General features: G+C 40.4%; 1 protein-coding gene across 9 annotated transcripts in view; it reads left to right on the top strand.

Annotated features, from left to right (window-relative positions):
- CTNND2 (catenin delta 2) overlaps positions 1 to 2,476 on the top strand; it is a 918,973-nt gene extending 916,497 nt beyond the window's left edge. For all 9 annotated transcript variants that reach the window (XM_077491861.1, XM_077491860.1, XM_077491866.1 and 6 more), the window contains one exon: positions 826 to 2,476. In XM_077491861.1, the coding sequence (XP_077347987.1) occupies positions 826 to 1,086 (261 nt within the window). In that variant the 3' untranslated portion in view covers positions 1,087 to 2,476. The remainder of the gene's footprint in view (positions 1 to 825) is intronic.
- The last annotated feature ends 13,901 nt before the right edge of the window (positions 2,477 to 16,377 follow it).

Genomic DNA, 16,377 nt, shown 5'->3' with positions numbered 1-16,377 from the left:
TTGCCATGTTTTTTTTTTAAATGTCACAGTGCCTGATATTGTGGCTTTCAATTTTTCATTCATCTTTACACAATTTAGTGAAACCTAAGACTGGACTTAGTTCATTTTAAACTTAATTCTTGTCAACATAAATTGGTTTCAAGTTTAGAATAGTCTTCCTCAGATTTTTTTTTTTTTTAAAGGAAGCATTTGAGATTATGGTAATTTGATTGTATAATATAGTGGAAAATATTTGGGCTATTGGGCATTTCCATCTAGTGTGAGAAAAGGAACCCACTTCTACGTGTCCTGTAAAATAAGTTGTAAAATCATTTGAACCATATTCCGATTCTCATTGCCAATTGAAACTATCTGCCATTTTTTGGTGTAGGTTGGTACAGATGGGCATAACACAGTTAATACATTTGAATAGAGAAGGGAAATTAAGCCTGGGGCATGTGGGCCATTTAAACATCTATATTTTAATGCAGTAAATGATGTACTGGTCCTTGTTGTCTTTGTCAGATGTTAAATGTAGTTTTTGATGTTCTTTGAACTTTTTGATTTTGACTGAATTAATAATTTTTTTTAAAATAATTTTTCATGTAACATATTACAAAAGGTGAACGTATCCTTTCATTCATGTGCAAGACACATTTTATGCTTGTACATAAGACCTTGGTTTAAATATGCAATATTTTTCAATTTTCTGTTTTGCTGGCTATTAAGATACTTTTACAGAGATATGAATTATTTTGATTGCTGTTTGAAAAAGTTATACACCTACATTTAATGTAAATATTTCCCATAAATGTAATTTCTCTCAATTTAAATGTTTGTATTTAGATTTCTACACAACCAGTTCCACAAGAATCTAGTAGAAAAGACTTTGAAGCCTATCAACCTTTTCAGAACTCAACAAGAAATTATGATGATTCCTTCTTTGAGGATCAGGTGCATCACCGCCCTCCCGCAGCAGAGTACAATATGCATCTGGGATTAAAGTCAACTGGAAATTATGTCGACTTTTATTCTGCGGCTCGCCCCTATAGTGAACTGAACTACGAAACAAGCCACTATCCGGCCTCCCCTGACTCCTGGGTTTGAGACGCAGATCCAGGAATCTGTGCATGTGCATGCCTGACTTAAGACATTTTCCTTGCAAAAATTTAGTTTATTAAGCCTGTTCCTTAGAAAGACCCTAATTACTGTTGTGGAAATTGGTTATGGTGTTTTAGAAGGCTAATGTATTGGAAACTAATACTTCATAGGACATTGTATTTAAGATAAGCTAATGTTTATTAATAACAGGTAAGTTCAAATTTTCAGATGGAAGGTAGTTGCAACTTTGTAAAAGAGAAGGTAGCTGCAACTATGTAACATAGTTTGCAACAATTTGAGTGGTGGGCCCAGAGTATGAGTAATTGACAACTGGGAGTACAAATGCAGGGTATGGCACACAGGCATACAATGAATGAGGATAGGTGGTGGGTGAACGTAGCATAGGTGGCACATAAAGCACAAGAATGAAAGTTTACACAACCTATGGGGAACAGTTCACATTTTGTTTACTATCCTCATTGTGAATTAGGCTTCAAGCTACATTTACGGTTCCTCTCTACTGCAAGATATTTCTTGCTTTTTGTTACTGCTTTGTTGTAAAGTATTTGATGTACATTAAGATAAAAAATAGTGCATTGTGTATATTACACCAATGCCACAGTGTTTCTTCATCAGTGGTCCTAGATATTGCTTCAGTTTCCAATTTTAAAAAAAGATGCAAGGAAATATTTGTTTTTCTCTGCCCAGTAAGTTTTAACATGTTACAACACCAACAAAAGACTAATGCTATTTAGCAGTATTGTATGGTCTGATATGTGAATTTGTGTGTGGTAACTAAACAAAGCATTCAGTAATTTCTGACAAATAACATCATTATACACTCTTTGTCAAAAAAAAAGTGCTTTTTCACTGCCTACAATTTTACATGTAGATATTTGAAATAGATTTTTTTCATTTTTACCAGTTTTCTTTATGATGATACAGTGTTAAAATAAATGATAATTAACCTGTCATTCACACTCGCCATACATGTCTATTTACAAAATAGAAACTAACAGAGATCCGTCTGCATGTGCGTGAATGTTTTTCATTGTTTGTGTGACTGCATTATTCTTTGACATTTCCTACATTTTATTTAGTTAAAATGGAATCCACTTATGAACATGTGGTCAACAATGCCTTAGGCATTGCATTAAAAAATACTACATGTTCAAAAGCAACTTATACGTCACCTTTCTTTGTACAGTGCATGGATCACATTGAGTAATCATCAAATGTTCTATGTCATTTTCTGTGATCTATGTATATTGGCTACTATGTGCCTTAGAGCTGTGAGTATGTCAAGCATACCTTATTATTGTACTACAGTTATGTTTATTTGTGAAATCTTGTAAATTGAGAACTAACATAGTGGAAATATATTCATTACTCATGACATGGGCAAAATGGTTGGTATGTGTATATACGCTTTCTTTTAATGTTCCTTGCATAGAAAGATAAGCACGGGAACAAAAAACATCCGTACATCATTTTAATAGAAAACATTACATGGCCTATAAACCATCTAAAGTTTGTCAGAATTAATTTCTTAATAAAATGTCACTGTATGTAGGTTAATGGCTGACAGAAATGTGGAGCAAAACATGCTATCTTGAAAAATATGTAAGTTTTACTTTATAGTGATTTGCTTGGTTTCTTAAAATGTTAATTGTCTTTGAAAGACTGCATTACAGTTTTTGTGTTTACTTTTCCAGTAGAAGGATAATGTATATTTTTTGATATTTTTCTATCAAAGCATAACATAGAAAACAACCATTTGTGTTAAAAATTTTGGGCTTTAAATTCTGGACAAAGTAGATAAACTAACCAAAATAAACCCCACTTAGAACTTCAACAAAACCTTCAATTTTCAACAAAGTCCCATAATTGGAACAGCTGACACTGGGCAATGCTGGGACATTTATGGCTATAAGAATGCTAAATATTTGCTCTGTCAGAGAGTACCAGTCATATTACTAAAGAATCTAGCATGCAGCGCACTAATGTTACATATTGCTGTCAATGCGGTCTCTCTGTTGATCTCCTGGATGACCAGGGGTATATTGTGCCTTCCTGATTGGAATCATTCCAGTCAGTTGGCTTTAAATGATTTTGCATTTAATCTTTTTCTTTTTTTCACTGATATTTACAAAGTGCTTGGCTGCTATAGCAATAAAGGGTAGACACATACAGTATTTTATGACTAAGCCGTTTTTTCTTTGCACCACTGCATTGCCACGTGATTACTGCCAAATGACAGAGATCATGTGCTGGGAGAGTCAGCTTGTTTGCTCCCACTGTCTTGGGGCACATTTACGGTGGATGTGATTTCATGCAGTTTGCTATGTTTTTTGCAAAGCAGGCAAAGTGCACAGTACTTTCAAATATCCATTCATGTCAGTAAGGCCTGTTTTAGTGGTCAATATACAGCATGCTGCAGTTTCAGTTGATTGCAGATTCCCATTAAAGTCCTGTTGAATGGAGGCTTTCAAAAACGCATGTTACTATATCTGAAAACTACAGGAATGTGCGCTCCCTTTCAATCTCATCTGGTGTTCAACCCTTTCTGTGCACAGTATTAACCTCAATGACACAACAAATTTATAGTGCGCATGAACACTTGCATTGATCGTAATTGGCATATTACATGCTAAGATCATTAACAAAATAAGGTAAAATCAATATCTCAAAATTTAATTAGAAGCTTGAAGTAAAAAAAAAACATTAATTCCTTAGAAGAGATAAAAGATTTTTATTTTCCAATAAATTTGGTATTTCTGTTTTATCTTTTAGAATTGTATTACTCTATAAATAATGTCATGTGATAATGCTTTACGATTCTTTCAATCATCTTTTTTGTTATCCATGTTAATGGCATATTTACTTATAGATTATATGAGAAATTAAGTAAAAAAATGTGTGTTTGTACACTCAGGGACACTTAAGTCACACACACTCGCACACGCATGCACACAAATATGCATATATCAATCACCCTGCATCTGCAGTCCAAGAATGCATGGAGCTGAGGGAAGATCCATAATAACATGAACCTGGCTCTTTCCACAGGGCAAGTATTCTATTTTATCTATAACTGAAAATATTAAAACCCCTAGTCATTAAGGGGTGGTTTGTATTAGAACTGCTTTGCCCTTAAAGTGTTACTAAACCAACAACAGTAAAATCAGTGTGTATATACAGTAAAGCGTGCTTGTTATATTCACAGTGGAACCCTAAGAGGGTAATCTTTTGCATTGCCTAAAAAAGGTTGTTTGATCCTGTCCCCTCTGATCATCTCCTTCCACTATAAATATAAAAATAAAGTGCAGCACTTAATGAATATAGTGCAATCTGTGTATTCACACAGTGTATGTGGTTAATGAAAAATTATGCACAATTACACTATATTCATTAAGGCCTGCATTTTATTTTTATATTGTTATTGTGCCTGGTGTCTAGGTTAAAGTGCAGAGCTGCTGTTTATTTTATGCTTCAAGTGCAGGTACTGTATATTTTTCACAATTATCTCCTTCCACTGTCTCCAATATAACTCCTGACATTTACAGAGCCAGGGGGCAAGGCTGCACATGCACAGTTTGGTGTGTATTGTTATTTGTTTTGGTTTTTTTTCTTGGGAAAGTGCATCTGATCAGCACAGGGCCAATCAGCACTGTCCAGACAGGGGTCCTGCATTCTCCTAGGACAATAGTGGGAGAATAAAAAAAAAACTTCTCCTGCAAGCTTTAACCAGACGATTTTGATAGGGGAAAAAAAAAAAGACTCAAAATGTGCACCATTGTTTCTGGGCTGTGCTATGGGTACAAACAACAAATAATATGCACGTATGTGGTATCGATGCAATCGTCAGGAGCAGGAATCTTTTTTTGGGTTCTTTGGTGGTAAGCTATGGTACTAACAAGAAATATTTCAAGCCAGTTTTCTTTTGATAATAAAAAACGAATCAGGAGATATCCGTTACCATTTTCTACTAAATGAAAGTAGTTGTGATGATATGTACAGTTTTACTAACACATATCAAAGTTGCAAAATTGTGTTTAGGCTTTAAGATTTGTTTTAACCTTAGGCGTGAAGGGGTTGAGGATAAGTGTACTTTTAGGTTAACAATCAGTTTCAGTTATATTTACCCAGCCTGTCTAGCTGCCATAACCTAAAATACCCATCTCCACACAGTCTGCCATAATGTTTAAATCGTACTAAACATGAACATATAAGGGGCAGTCTCTACTCTAGTCCATCCAGTTCAACATGGGTATGTGTGTGTGTGTGTGTGTTACTACCATTTTCAATATCCCTGTGCATTGTGTTCACTAAGACGTGTTAATTGATGTTAGTAGGGATGGACAGCATGGGTAACTGTACTTTAGCTGTATGCTTTTAAGCTTCCAGTACTTTTGAAATCCTGACAATTAAATATAGTAGTTACAAAAGCATAGAATCTGCTCAGCATGAGCAATGCAATACATGAACCAGCTATGGGGTGAGGAGTGGGGGGTTACATAAGCAGTACAAATTAGATATAACACCTAGTTGTAAAGTTGCATGATTACATAGTTAATCAGGTTGAAAAGAAAGTATATCAAGTTTAATTAATATCAAAACATTTATAACTAAAAATTGTATAGTTGCCCATTGGTAATTTCCCATTCCTGACACATATGCATCACTGCATATTGATGGGGTAGCTCAGGCCTTTACTGAAATTATATAACTGACTGCACTAATAATAAAAGCCTATCCTCCCTAGCCTCCCTGAATTTACATTCTTTATAGTCTATCAAACAAAATAAAAGGCAAGAAAACACATATAAAGGGAGCTATTCTTATGCTGCCATGCATATGTGCCAGGAAAGAATTGTTGGTTTTCCTGACAGATGTGTTACAGTATACTGATGGGACATACCAAGCCAAAGGACTAAGGTGAGTAAAAAAAAAAAGGAATAATTATTAAAGATGTAGTTCATTGTATGATGGATCTACCAAACCCCATAGTGGTAAGGGCAGCAGGATCCACCCTGTAATGCACCACCAAGAATGTTTCATAAAAAGATCAAGTTGCAGCCTTGCAGATTTCCTTGGGTGAGACTCCTTTACATGTCACTACTGAAGATGCCATAGCTCTTGTAGAATGTGTCCTGATGCCAGTAGAAGCTTTGATTTTATTTGCACAGTATTCTCCTATTCAGGTAAGTTTGGATGGCTAACTCCACATCCACTATTCCCTGATTACAAGCTGAATGCATTAATAAGACTGGCATTTGTTTATTTGGAATGTTAACCCCTAGAACATGCCTAACATCTGGTCCTACAGTAGTGAAATTTAGCATGTTCATATGTTCATGTGCGGAATTTTTCCAAGACTCTGAAAAAGACAGTTTGAATTGCTGGAGTTGAACTTTGCCAAATTGTTGACTGTGTTGAGCAGTGTCCCAGGAAATGCCATCTTTTTTAATGGTTCTAGCTGACTTTTTTTGTAATGGTTATGATCCACCCGTGGGACTTGGGTATCTGTATGTCCCAATGCTTTAGCGGTTAGGAGAATATCATCTAGATGCAATATGTGTAGACCTTTTTGATGAGGCAATGCAATCAGGGGTGGGAGGACTTTGGAAAAACTTATCGGTGCCTTTGGAAGCCTAAAAGGCCACACATTTGAACTGTAGTTGACTGAAAGTGTCATGTCTTCAGTGGATCACCTGAATAATTGATTGGGGAAATACCATTCAAAATTAGGGCAAAATGTGCTTTTTTAAATCTTTTACATCTAAAACTGGATGAAATCCACCAGGGAGTAGAAGCCTTTGAATCTTAGATCTCAAGATCCAAACTGTACCTCCCCTTGATGCAGAACAGTCTGTACATAAGTCATGTAATGTCTGAAGCTTTATTTTGGACTGAGGAAGACTGTAGTTGATTAGTAAGGTTGCCTACCATAGTTAGTAAGGTTGAATAAAGACACCAGTCCATCCTGAGTGAGTGTCTACAATTGTCCCTATCCCTGTACATTACATCAGTCCTCAAGGAGCCCCATTCATATACTAGGGCCAATTTTGGACAGAAGCCAATTAACCTACCAGCATGTCTTTGGAGTGTAGGAGGAAACCGCCAGGCAGGTAGTGTCATGGTTGGAATTCAAACCAGCAACCCTTTTCCTGCTAGGTGAGAGTGCTAACCACTACACCACTGTGCCGCCCAATTATAATTCCCAATTATTAACTCCCAATTAATAACAAAAATTTGGAAAAAAGATTGAGCCTTGCCCCTACCGTCTCACACTAGATAAGCATTAAAAACGGTCATGTGTGTTCTGCATCCTTCCTGTATTATCTCAAGGAGTCTCTTTTGCCCTCCCGGTTACGATCAATTAGTGCCTATGCATCTGAGATCTCTCTTTCTTTCTCTCTCTTTCTCACTCTCTCTTTATTTCTCTTTCTTTCTCTCTTCCTTTCTCTCTCTCTCTTTCTTTCTTTATCATTGCTTCTCTCTCTTTCTCTCTCCTTTTCTCTTTCTTCTTTCTCTCTGTTTTTTCTCTCTCTCTTTTTCTCTCATCTCTCTCTCTCTCTTTCTTGATCTTTCTTTCTCTATCATTGTTTCTCTCTCTCTCTCCTTTTCTCTTTCTTCTTTCTCTCAGTTTTTTTCTCTCATCTCTCTTTTCTCTCATCTCTTTTTTCTCTCTCTCTCTTTTCTTTCTTTCTCTCTCTCGTTCTCTATGTTTTTTTCTCTCTCCTTCTCTCTCTCTCTCTTTCTCTCTCTTTCTTTTTCTATCATTGTTTCTCTCTCTTTCTCTCTCCTTTTCTCTCTCCTTTTCTCTTTGTTCTTTCTCTCTATTTTTTCTCTTGCTCTTTTTCTCTCATGTCTCTTTTCTCTCTCTCTCTTTTCTCTATATTTGTTTTTTCTCTCTCCCTTTCCCTCTCTCACTCTCTTGCTCTCATTTTCTCTTTCTCTTTCTCTCTCTCTTTTTGCTCTCCTCTTCTCTCTCTCTTTTTCTCTCTCTTTATCTCTTTTTCTATCTCTTTTTTCTCTCTTTATCTCTGTTTCTCTCTCCTTCCCTCTCTCTCTCTCTCTCTCTCTCTCTCTCTCTCTCCTTTTCTCTCTCTCTCCTCTCGTTCTTTCTCTCTTTTTTTCTCTCTTTCTCTCCTTTTCTCTCTTTCTCTCTCTCCCTTGCTCTCCTCTCGTTCTCTCTCTCTATCTCTCTTTTTGCTCTCCTCTTCTCTCTCTCTTTTTTCTCGCTCTTTATCTCTCTTTCTCCTTTTCTCTCTCTTTTTTTCTCTCTATTTTTTTCTCTCACTCTTTCTCTCTCTCCGTGGTAGTAATATAGTAGTATATGTGTTTCCCCCCCCTAATATAGTTGTATTACCTGTTGATCCGCCAATAGATTAGTGACAACACTATTAGAGCTGCAGTAAAATCTCACAGTTTGGTCTTAGAGTAGTTTTTGATGGGCATGTAATTTTAAACAGAAATACCATGTCAACTGAATGTGCTACACAGTATATACTCCATACTGCTTGCTGTGTACCCAATGCTGTATATTATATACCCCAGATAGCTTGCTGTATACACAGTGCTGTACATTATCTACTCCAAACGGCTCAGCTGCTAACTATGTTGTACATTATATACTATATACTGATCCTAGACTGTGCTATATTTTATATACCCTGCAGTGTTCCGCTATGTTGTGCTTTCACTATGCTCTGCATTATATACAGTGTCTCACAGAAGTGAGTACACCCCTCACATTTTTGTAAATATTTAATTATATCTTTTCATGTGACAACACTGAAGATATGACACTTGTATAACAGTGTAAATTTGCTGTCCTCTCAAAATAACTCAACACACAGCCATTAATGTCTAAACCGCTGGCAACAAACTTGAGTACACCCCTAAGTGAAAATGTTCAAATTGGGCCCAAAGTGTCAATATTTTGTGTGGCCACCATTATTTTCCAGCACTGCCTTAACCCTCTTGGGCATGGAGTTCACCAGAGCTTCACAAGTTTCCACTGGATTCCTCTTCCACTCCTTCATGATGACATCATGGAGCTGGTAGATGTTAGAGACCTTGCGCTCTTCCACCTTCCATTTGAGGATGCCCCACAGATGCTCAACAGGGTTTAGGTCTGGAGACATGCTTGGCCAGTCCATCACCTTTACCCTCAGCTTCTGAGGCAGTGGTTATCTTGGAGTAGTGTTTGGGGTCATAATCATGTTGGAATACTGCCCTGTGGCCCAGTCTCTGAAGGGAAAGGCTCATACTCTACTTCAGTATGTCACAATACATGTTGGCATTTGTGGTTCCCTAAATGAACTGTAGCTCCCCATTGCACTCATGCAGCCCCAGACATGACACTCCCACCACCACGCTTGACTGTAGGCAAGACACAATTGTCTTTGCACTCCTCACCTGGTTGCCTCCACACACGCTTGACACCATCTAAATCAAATAAGTTTATTTTGGTCTCATCAGACCACAGGACATGGTTCCAGTAATCCATGTCTTTAGTCTGCTTGTCCTCAGCCAACTGTTTGCAGGCTTTCTTGTGCATCATCTTTAGAAGAGGCTTCCTTCTGGGACGACAGCCATGTAGACAAATTTGATACAGTGTGCGGCGTATGGTCTGAGCACTGACAGGCTGACCCCCACTCCCCTTCAACCTCTGCAGCAATGCTGACAGCACTCATAAGTCTATTTCCTAAAGACAACCTCTGGATATGCTTGGCTGAACACATACTGCACAGTCAATGCTGCTGAGCAATAATCATTGTGGTGTATTTTATATATTATACAATGGTTAACTTTGTGCTCCATACTGTATTGATATTATTTTTATTAAATCATCAAAATATTATGCAGCACTGTTCAGCAAATAATGAAATAGTTTACAACCCTAGACATAAATAATTACAGAGACATAATGCACAGATTTAATTTACAATCTAAACTGTATATTATACATTTCAAACTGCTCCACTGCTTAAACTTGCTGTACATTGTATATTGAATACAAGGTCAGGTCGGAGCATGTAGGCCCTTTACAAAATAATCTGGGGACAAGGAGAAGGCAAATTTATTAAATACTTTCTTCAGCTCTGTGTATACATAGGAGCATGGGAGAGCTCATGTCCATAATGGGGATGGTATTGACACAGCCCCAAATGATGCACTATGGCTCAAACATAATATGTTCCAGAAATATTTAGACATAATAAAGGTGGATAAAGCACCTGGACTAGATGGCATCCACCCATGGATCCTAGAATTGAGAAGAATTGAGCTCTGTCATTTAAAAGTCATTATTTCAAATTTTTAGTCTTTAATGACTGGGATGGTACCACTGGATTGACCTAGAGAATTTGTTGCCCAAATTTAAAAAAGGGATCAAAGTCTTTACCAAGTAACTATAGACCTGTTAGTTTAATTTCTATAGTCTGGAATATCCTGGAGAGTTTCATTAAAAAAAAACAAGTAGATGAGTTCTTGCTGGAAAAATATTTTAAGCAACAAACAGCATGGAAAGACAGAAGTTGTCAAACAAACCTGATTTCTTTTTATGAGGAGGTAAGCAAAACCTTGGACAGAGGGGTGGCTGTGGACGTGGTATACTTGGATTTTGCACAAGCATTTGACACAATTCCCCCCACACGGCTAATGTGTAAGGTAAAGTCTACAGGCTTGCAAAGATCAGATCAGTTTGTAAATGGATAGAAAACTGTCTAGAAAACTGAATTCAGAGTAGTGAATAATGATTCTTACTCTGAATGGTCTAAGGTTATCAGTGGTGTACCCCAAGGATCAGTGTTGGGACCCTTACTTTTTAATACCTTTATAAATGATATAGGGTCTGGGATTAAAAGTACCATTTCAGTGTTTGCAGATGACACCAAGCTATGAAATGGAATAACATACTTACAAGAGGTCTCAAACTTACAAGCCAACCTCAATGCTCTGTTTAATTGGACAACTATAAGGCATATGAGGTTGAATGTTGATAAATGTAAAGATATGCTCTTGGGGGCTAAGAATATGCATGCATCATACATACTGGGTGGAGTACAACAGGGGGAATCCATAGTGGAGAAGGATCTGGGGTTTTTTGTAGATCATTAGCTTAATAATAGCATGCAATGCCAAGCTGCTGTTTCCACAGCAAGCAAAGTATTTTCTTGTATTAAGAGAGGTATGGACTCCAGAGAGAGAGATATCATTTTGCCCCTGTTCAAATCATTAGTACGCCCTCATCTTACATAGTTAGTCAGGTTGAAAGAAGACACAAGTCCATCTAGTTCAACCACTATCTGGAATATGCAGTTCAGTTTTGGGCACTGGAGAAATTGCAGAGAAGGGCATCCAAACTGATAATAGCCATGGACGAACTCGGCTCTGAGGAAAAACTAGAGCAACTGAATTTATTCTCTCTTGAGAACAGGAAATTAAGGGGGGATAGGATCAACATGTACAAATACATAAGGAGTCCATATAGTGAACTTGGTGTTGAGTTATTCACTTTAAGATGATCACAGAGGACAAGGGGGCACTCTTTACGTCTAGAGGAAAAGAGATGTTATCTCCAAATACGGAAAGGTTTCTTCACAGTAAGAGCTGTGAAAATGTGGAATAGACTCCCTCAAGAGGTGGTTCTGGCCAGCTCAGTAGATTGTTTTAAAAAAGGACTGGATTCTTCCCTAAATCTACATAATATAGCTGGGTACTAACATTTACAGGTGAAGTTGAGCCTGAGAAAATCCGATTGCCTCTCAGGGGATCAGGGAGGATTTTTTTCCTCTGCTGTTGAAAATTGGATCATGCTTTTCTGGGGTTTTTCACCTTCCTCTGGCTCAACTGTGGGTGAAGGATTGTGTATATGGCATTGTATGATATATATATATATATATATATATATATATTTTTTTTTTTATTATTATTATTATTATTGGTTAAACTAGATGGACTTTTGTCTTTCTTCAACCTGACTGTCATGGTTATGCAGTGATCTTCCTGTGTTTGCTTACCTCCCCTCATGTGTTCAGACTAAGAGACCAGCCACTTCCACCTGGGGGTTTTTATAACCTCTCCTCTAAGCATGGCTCCACCCCAGGCCCTATCAGGGAGCCCTATATTAACCTGTGCACTGCAGGCCATCAGGGCTGATCAACCATTGTGTATTCCTTTGTGTGTTCAGCTTCCTGTTTCCTGCCGTGTGTTTTTCTGTTGTTCCGTTACCGATTTTGGCGTGTCTTTGACTATCCCTGTTTGCCTGTGATCCTGACCTTTTGGCGTGTCCCTGTCTATTTCTGTCTGCTTGTGGCCCCGACCTTGGCTTTGTCCCTTACCTTCCCTATCCTCCTGTTGCCTACTGTGGGTGTGAGCTGGGGAACCCTGGGGGTCGCGACCTGGAGCCAAGTTCATCCTCACCACTAGAGGCGCTGGTGAACACCTGCTGGCTCTTAGACTCTGCGCCCCAGGGAATCTTATGCTCTAACCCCAGTGGGATCTGTCCCCCGTCTGCAGCAGTCAGCCGTAGGGTCCACAACCTTGCGGTGCACTCCAGATCCCTACGGTGTGCATCTGTCACCTCGCCTCAAGGTGACCTGACAGTTTGATCAGCCATGGACCCGGCTGACGTGCCGCTTCCTGCAGATGATCCATTGCAGAGCTTAGTTCGCAGACTTGAGACCCAAGAATCGCATCAGACCCAGGTAATGCGATTCCTTCAGGTTCAGGCCTCATTAGGACCCCCGGTTCAACAACCTCAACCGCTATCTGCCGCTGCACCTATTGCATCAATCGCAGCCACACATTCATTACAACTACCAGCTCCAGTCCGTTTCTCTGGGGACTCCAAGGCTTGCAGGGGGTTCCTTAGCCAGTGCACAATTCATTTTGAACTTCAGCCCCAAAACTTCCTGTCCGATCGGGCAAAAGTCGCATATATCATATCCCTCCTGTCCGGCGAGGCTTGGGCTGCCCCTCTGTGGGAACTGAATGATCCAGTGGTTTCTAGCCTGTCTGATTTCTTGAAACTTTTTCGGAATATCTTCGAGGAACCGGGTCGTGTCTCCTCAGCGGCTAGCGCTCTTTTACGTCTCCGTCAAGAGTCTGCGTCTGTGGGACAGTATGCTCTTCAGTTCCGTATCCTCACAGCTGAATTGAGCTGGAATAATGAGGCCCTAGTTGCAACCTTTTTACGTGGCTTCTCTGATAGAGTGAAGGATGAATTAGCAGGAAGATCCCTTCCTGCTGATCTGGACAGTGTCACCTTGTGTAACCAGATCGATATTTGCTTTCAGGAGAGGGTCCTCGAAACAAGATGCCAGCACTCCCCGTTCTTTAGGCAGCCTGAGCCCCTAGTCCCTTCTCTTCGATCCGAGGAGCACCCCCTGCCTACTGAGGAACCTATGCAGTTGGGCTGGACTAAGTTATCTCCCGAAGAACGTGCTAGGCGCAGAACTCTGGGCCTATGCCATCTATTGTGGGGCCAAAGGTCATTTCCGTGACACTTGTTCTCTTCGTCTGGAAAAACGCTCAGGGCTAATACATCTGGAAGGTGGAGTATTAGACCCTGAAATGTCACCTTCACCTTCTTGTCTTCTCCTTTCTGTGTTGCTTCATGTCGGTGCTTCCTCTCGTTCGGTCTCAGCACATCTGGATTCCGGAGCCGCTGCCAATTTCATGGATTGGGAAACTGCATCCTCCATGAGACTTACCCTTTTGCCCCTTACAACACCATTGGTGGTCTTAGCGATTGATGGCACGGTTCTCCCAGGGGGCCCTATCCGCTTCCAGACTCTTCCTGTTAAGATGTCAGTAGGGACACTCCACCAGGAGTGGATATCCTTCCTTGTCTTACCTAAGGCTTCATCTCCTATCATATTAGGTCTTCCTTGGTTACGGCTCCATTCTCCACACGTTGACTGGTCTGCTGGACAGATCCTGGCTTGGGGTTCCTCCTGTTCCTCTTCCTGCCTACTCAAGGGTACCCCAAAGGAGAAACTTCCTGTTACCACCATCCCAGTATCTTCTGCTCTTCCCGCTGTATATAGCGATCTCTGGGATGCGTCCTGCAATAGTCGGACTGATGCACTCTCTAGGTCATGTGGTACTCTGGATGAGGGGCCCACCTATGAACCTGAGTCGATCATTCACTCCAGTTCGCATAACCATTTACCTTTGTCTGTCCCTAATCTCCCTTGGATGCACAGCCAGGCTAACTTGTCTGCAAGTTCCACAGTTGCTATGCCCTGTGATGCGATTGAGATGGTCGCTACAGCTGACAATACTATTCAGTCGATCTCTGCACCAGTTATGCCAGTCCAGCCCATGCCCAATGAGCTTCCTGCTTCTTGTTCAGCACCTTCCGTGACCTGGCCTCACCCTACTGTTACTATGTCCGTTCAAACCCGTTTAAGAGGCTCAATCCATCCTTTGGATAGAATACCTAATTCGGCCAGGAGGGGTTTTTAATCTTTTTCTCAGGGTTCTCTGCATTCTGTTTGTGTTGCAGCTATCCAGCTTGACTCTTGTGACATGTCACTTTCTAACCAACCGGACCTCAGGGATCCACTGATCCCTGCCCAGTCTGGTGGTCCTGTTATGGATGCTCAGCTCATCTTTAAGGGTGTGGGGGACCCTGCTCAGACTCCTGATCTTCTCATGCCCTTACCCATTCCTAAAAAGCCTTTAGTCCTCAAGTCCTCTCTTCCTCTCCCTACCTCTGTTTCGGTCTCTGAGGATAATCTAAAATACGAGGTTAGTCAAGTTTTGGATTCCTGGCTCCGTAAAGGCATTCTTCAGTACCTCGTACTTTGGAAAGGGTTGAGCCCTGAGGAGAGGTCTTGGATCACTGCATCTGAGGTCTTTGCTCCCTGTCTGTTAAAGAGGTTCCATCTGGAGTTTCCCTTTAAGCCTGGACCCAGGCGGGGGAGGGGGAGGCCTCGTAAGAGGGAGGGTACTGTCATGGTTATGCAGTGATCTTCCTGTGTTTGCTTACCTCCCCTCATGTGTTCAGACTAAGAGGCCAGCCACTTCCACCTGGGGGTTTTTATAACCTCTCCTCTAAGCATGGCTCCACCCCAGGCCCTATCAGGGAGCCCTATATTAACCTGTGCACTGCAGGCCATCAGGGCTGATCAACCATTGTGTATTCCTTTGTGTGTTCAGCTTCCTGTTTCCTGCCGTGTGCTTTTCTGTTGTTCCGTTACCGACTTTGGCGTGTCTTTGACTATCCCTGTTTGCCTGTGATCCTGACCTTTTGGCGTGTCCCTGTCTATTTCTGTCTGCTTGTGGCCCCGACCTTGGCTTTGTCCCTCACCTTCCCTATCCTCCTGTTGCCTACTGTGGGTGTGAGCTGGGGGACCCTGGGGGTCGCGACCTGGAGCCAGTTGTAGCCAAGTCCATCCTCACCACTAGAGGCGCTGGTGAACACCTGCTGGCTCTTAGACTCAGTGCCCCAGGGAATCTTATGCTCTAACCCCAGTGGGATCTGTCCCCCGTCTGCAGCAGTCAGCCGTAGGGTCCACAACCTTGCGGTGCACTCCAGATCCCTACGGTGTACATCTGTCACCTCGCCTCAAGGTGACCTGACACTGACTAACTATGAATATTGTACAGTGCACAGCTGTATACACCATAATGCTTATTATTGTTCCAGAGTATTTTCCTCCTGGAGAAGGGGCGCTCAAGGGGGAATATGATTGCAATATACCTACAAATCTGAAAATGGTGACCCTAGCATTGGGATAAAAACGTTTAATCCAAGGTCTTTAAAGAAGATACAGAGCCACACAATGAAGTTGGATGAGAATCTGTTCAATCTTAAACTGTGTTAGGGGTTGTTTACTGTTAAGGATGGTAAGGATGTGGAAAAAAATGCAATGTTTAGTTGGACAGCCAAACCAATGCCCACACCTAGGCAGTTCAGTGCTTCATGTTCTCCTGCTCCAAAAGAAAGTGAATGAGGGTCCATTTAACATTGTTACAGGAAGACATCTGAAGATAGTATAGGTTTGTCCAAGAATGTTTTATTCCAAATACGCTGCATAGGTCCTTTTATCAATTGCCACTAGAAGACACCTTGAAAAAAATGGATCCATTGTGGATTTTTTGGGGAATGTACTCAAATGATTCAATGTGTCTGTCTCTAAAGCCTGGATAACTATGAGTAACTTCAAACATTTTGCTTTTTTTTTTTTAATGCCACCAACCAAAGTGGTATACAATATGTTACTAAACACAGTTTTTTAGCCTTGGTCACAAATTGTGTTGGAAATTCTCTCA

The sequence above is a fragment of the Lithobates pipiens genome, unplaced genomic scaffold, assembly GCF_037356315.1.
Source record: "Lithobates pipiens isolate NorthernLeopardFrog02 unplaced genomic scaffold, aLitPip1_a1.2 Scaffold_19, whole genome shotgun sequence".
NCBI lineage: Eukaryota > Metazoa > Chordata > Amphibia > Anura > Ranidae > Lithobates > Lithobates pipiens.
This window is presented reverse-complemented; position numbering and strand designations above follow the sequence as displayed.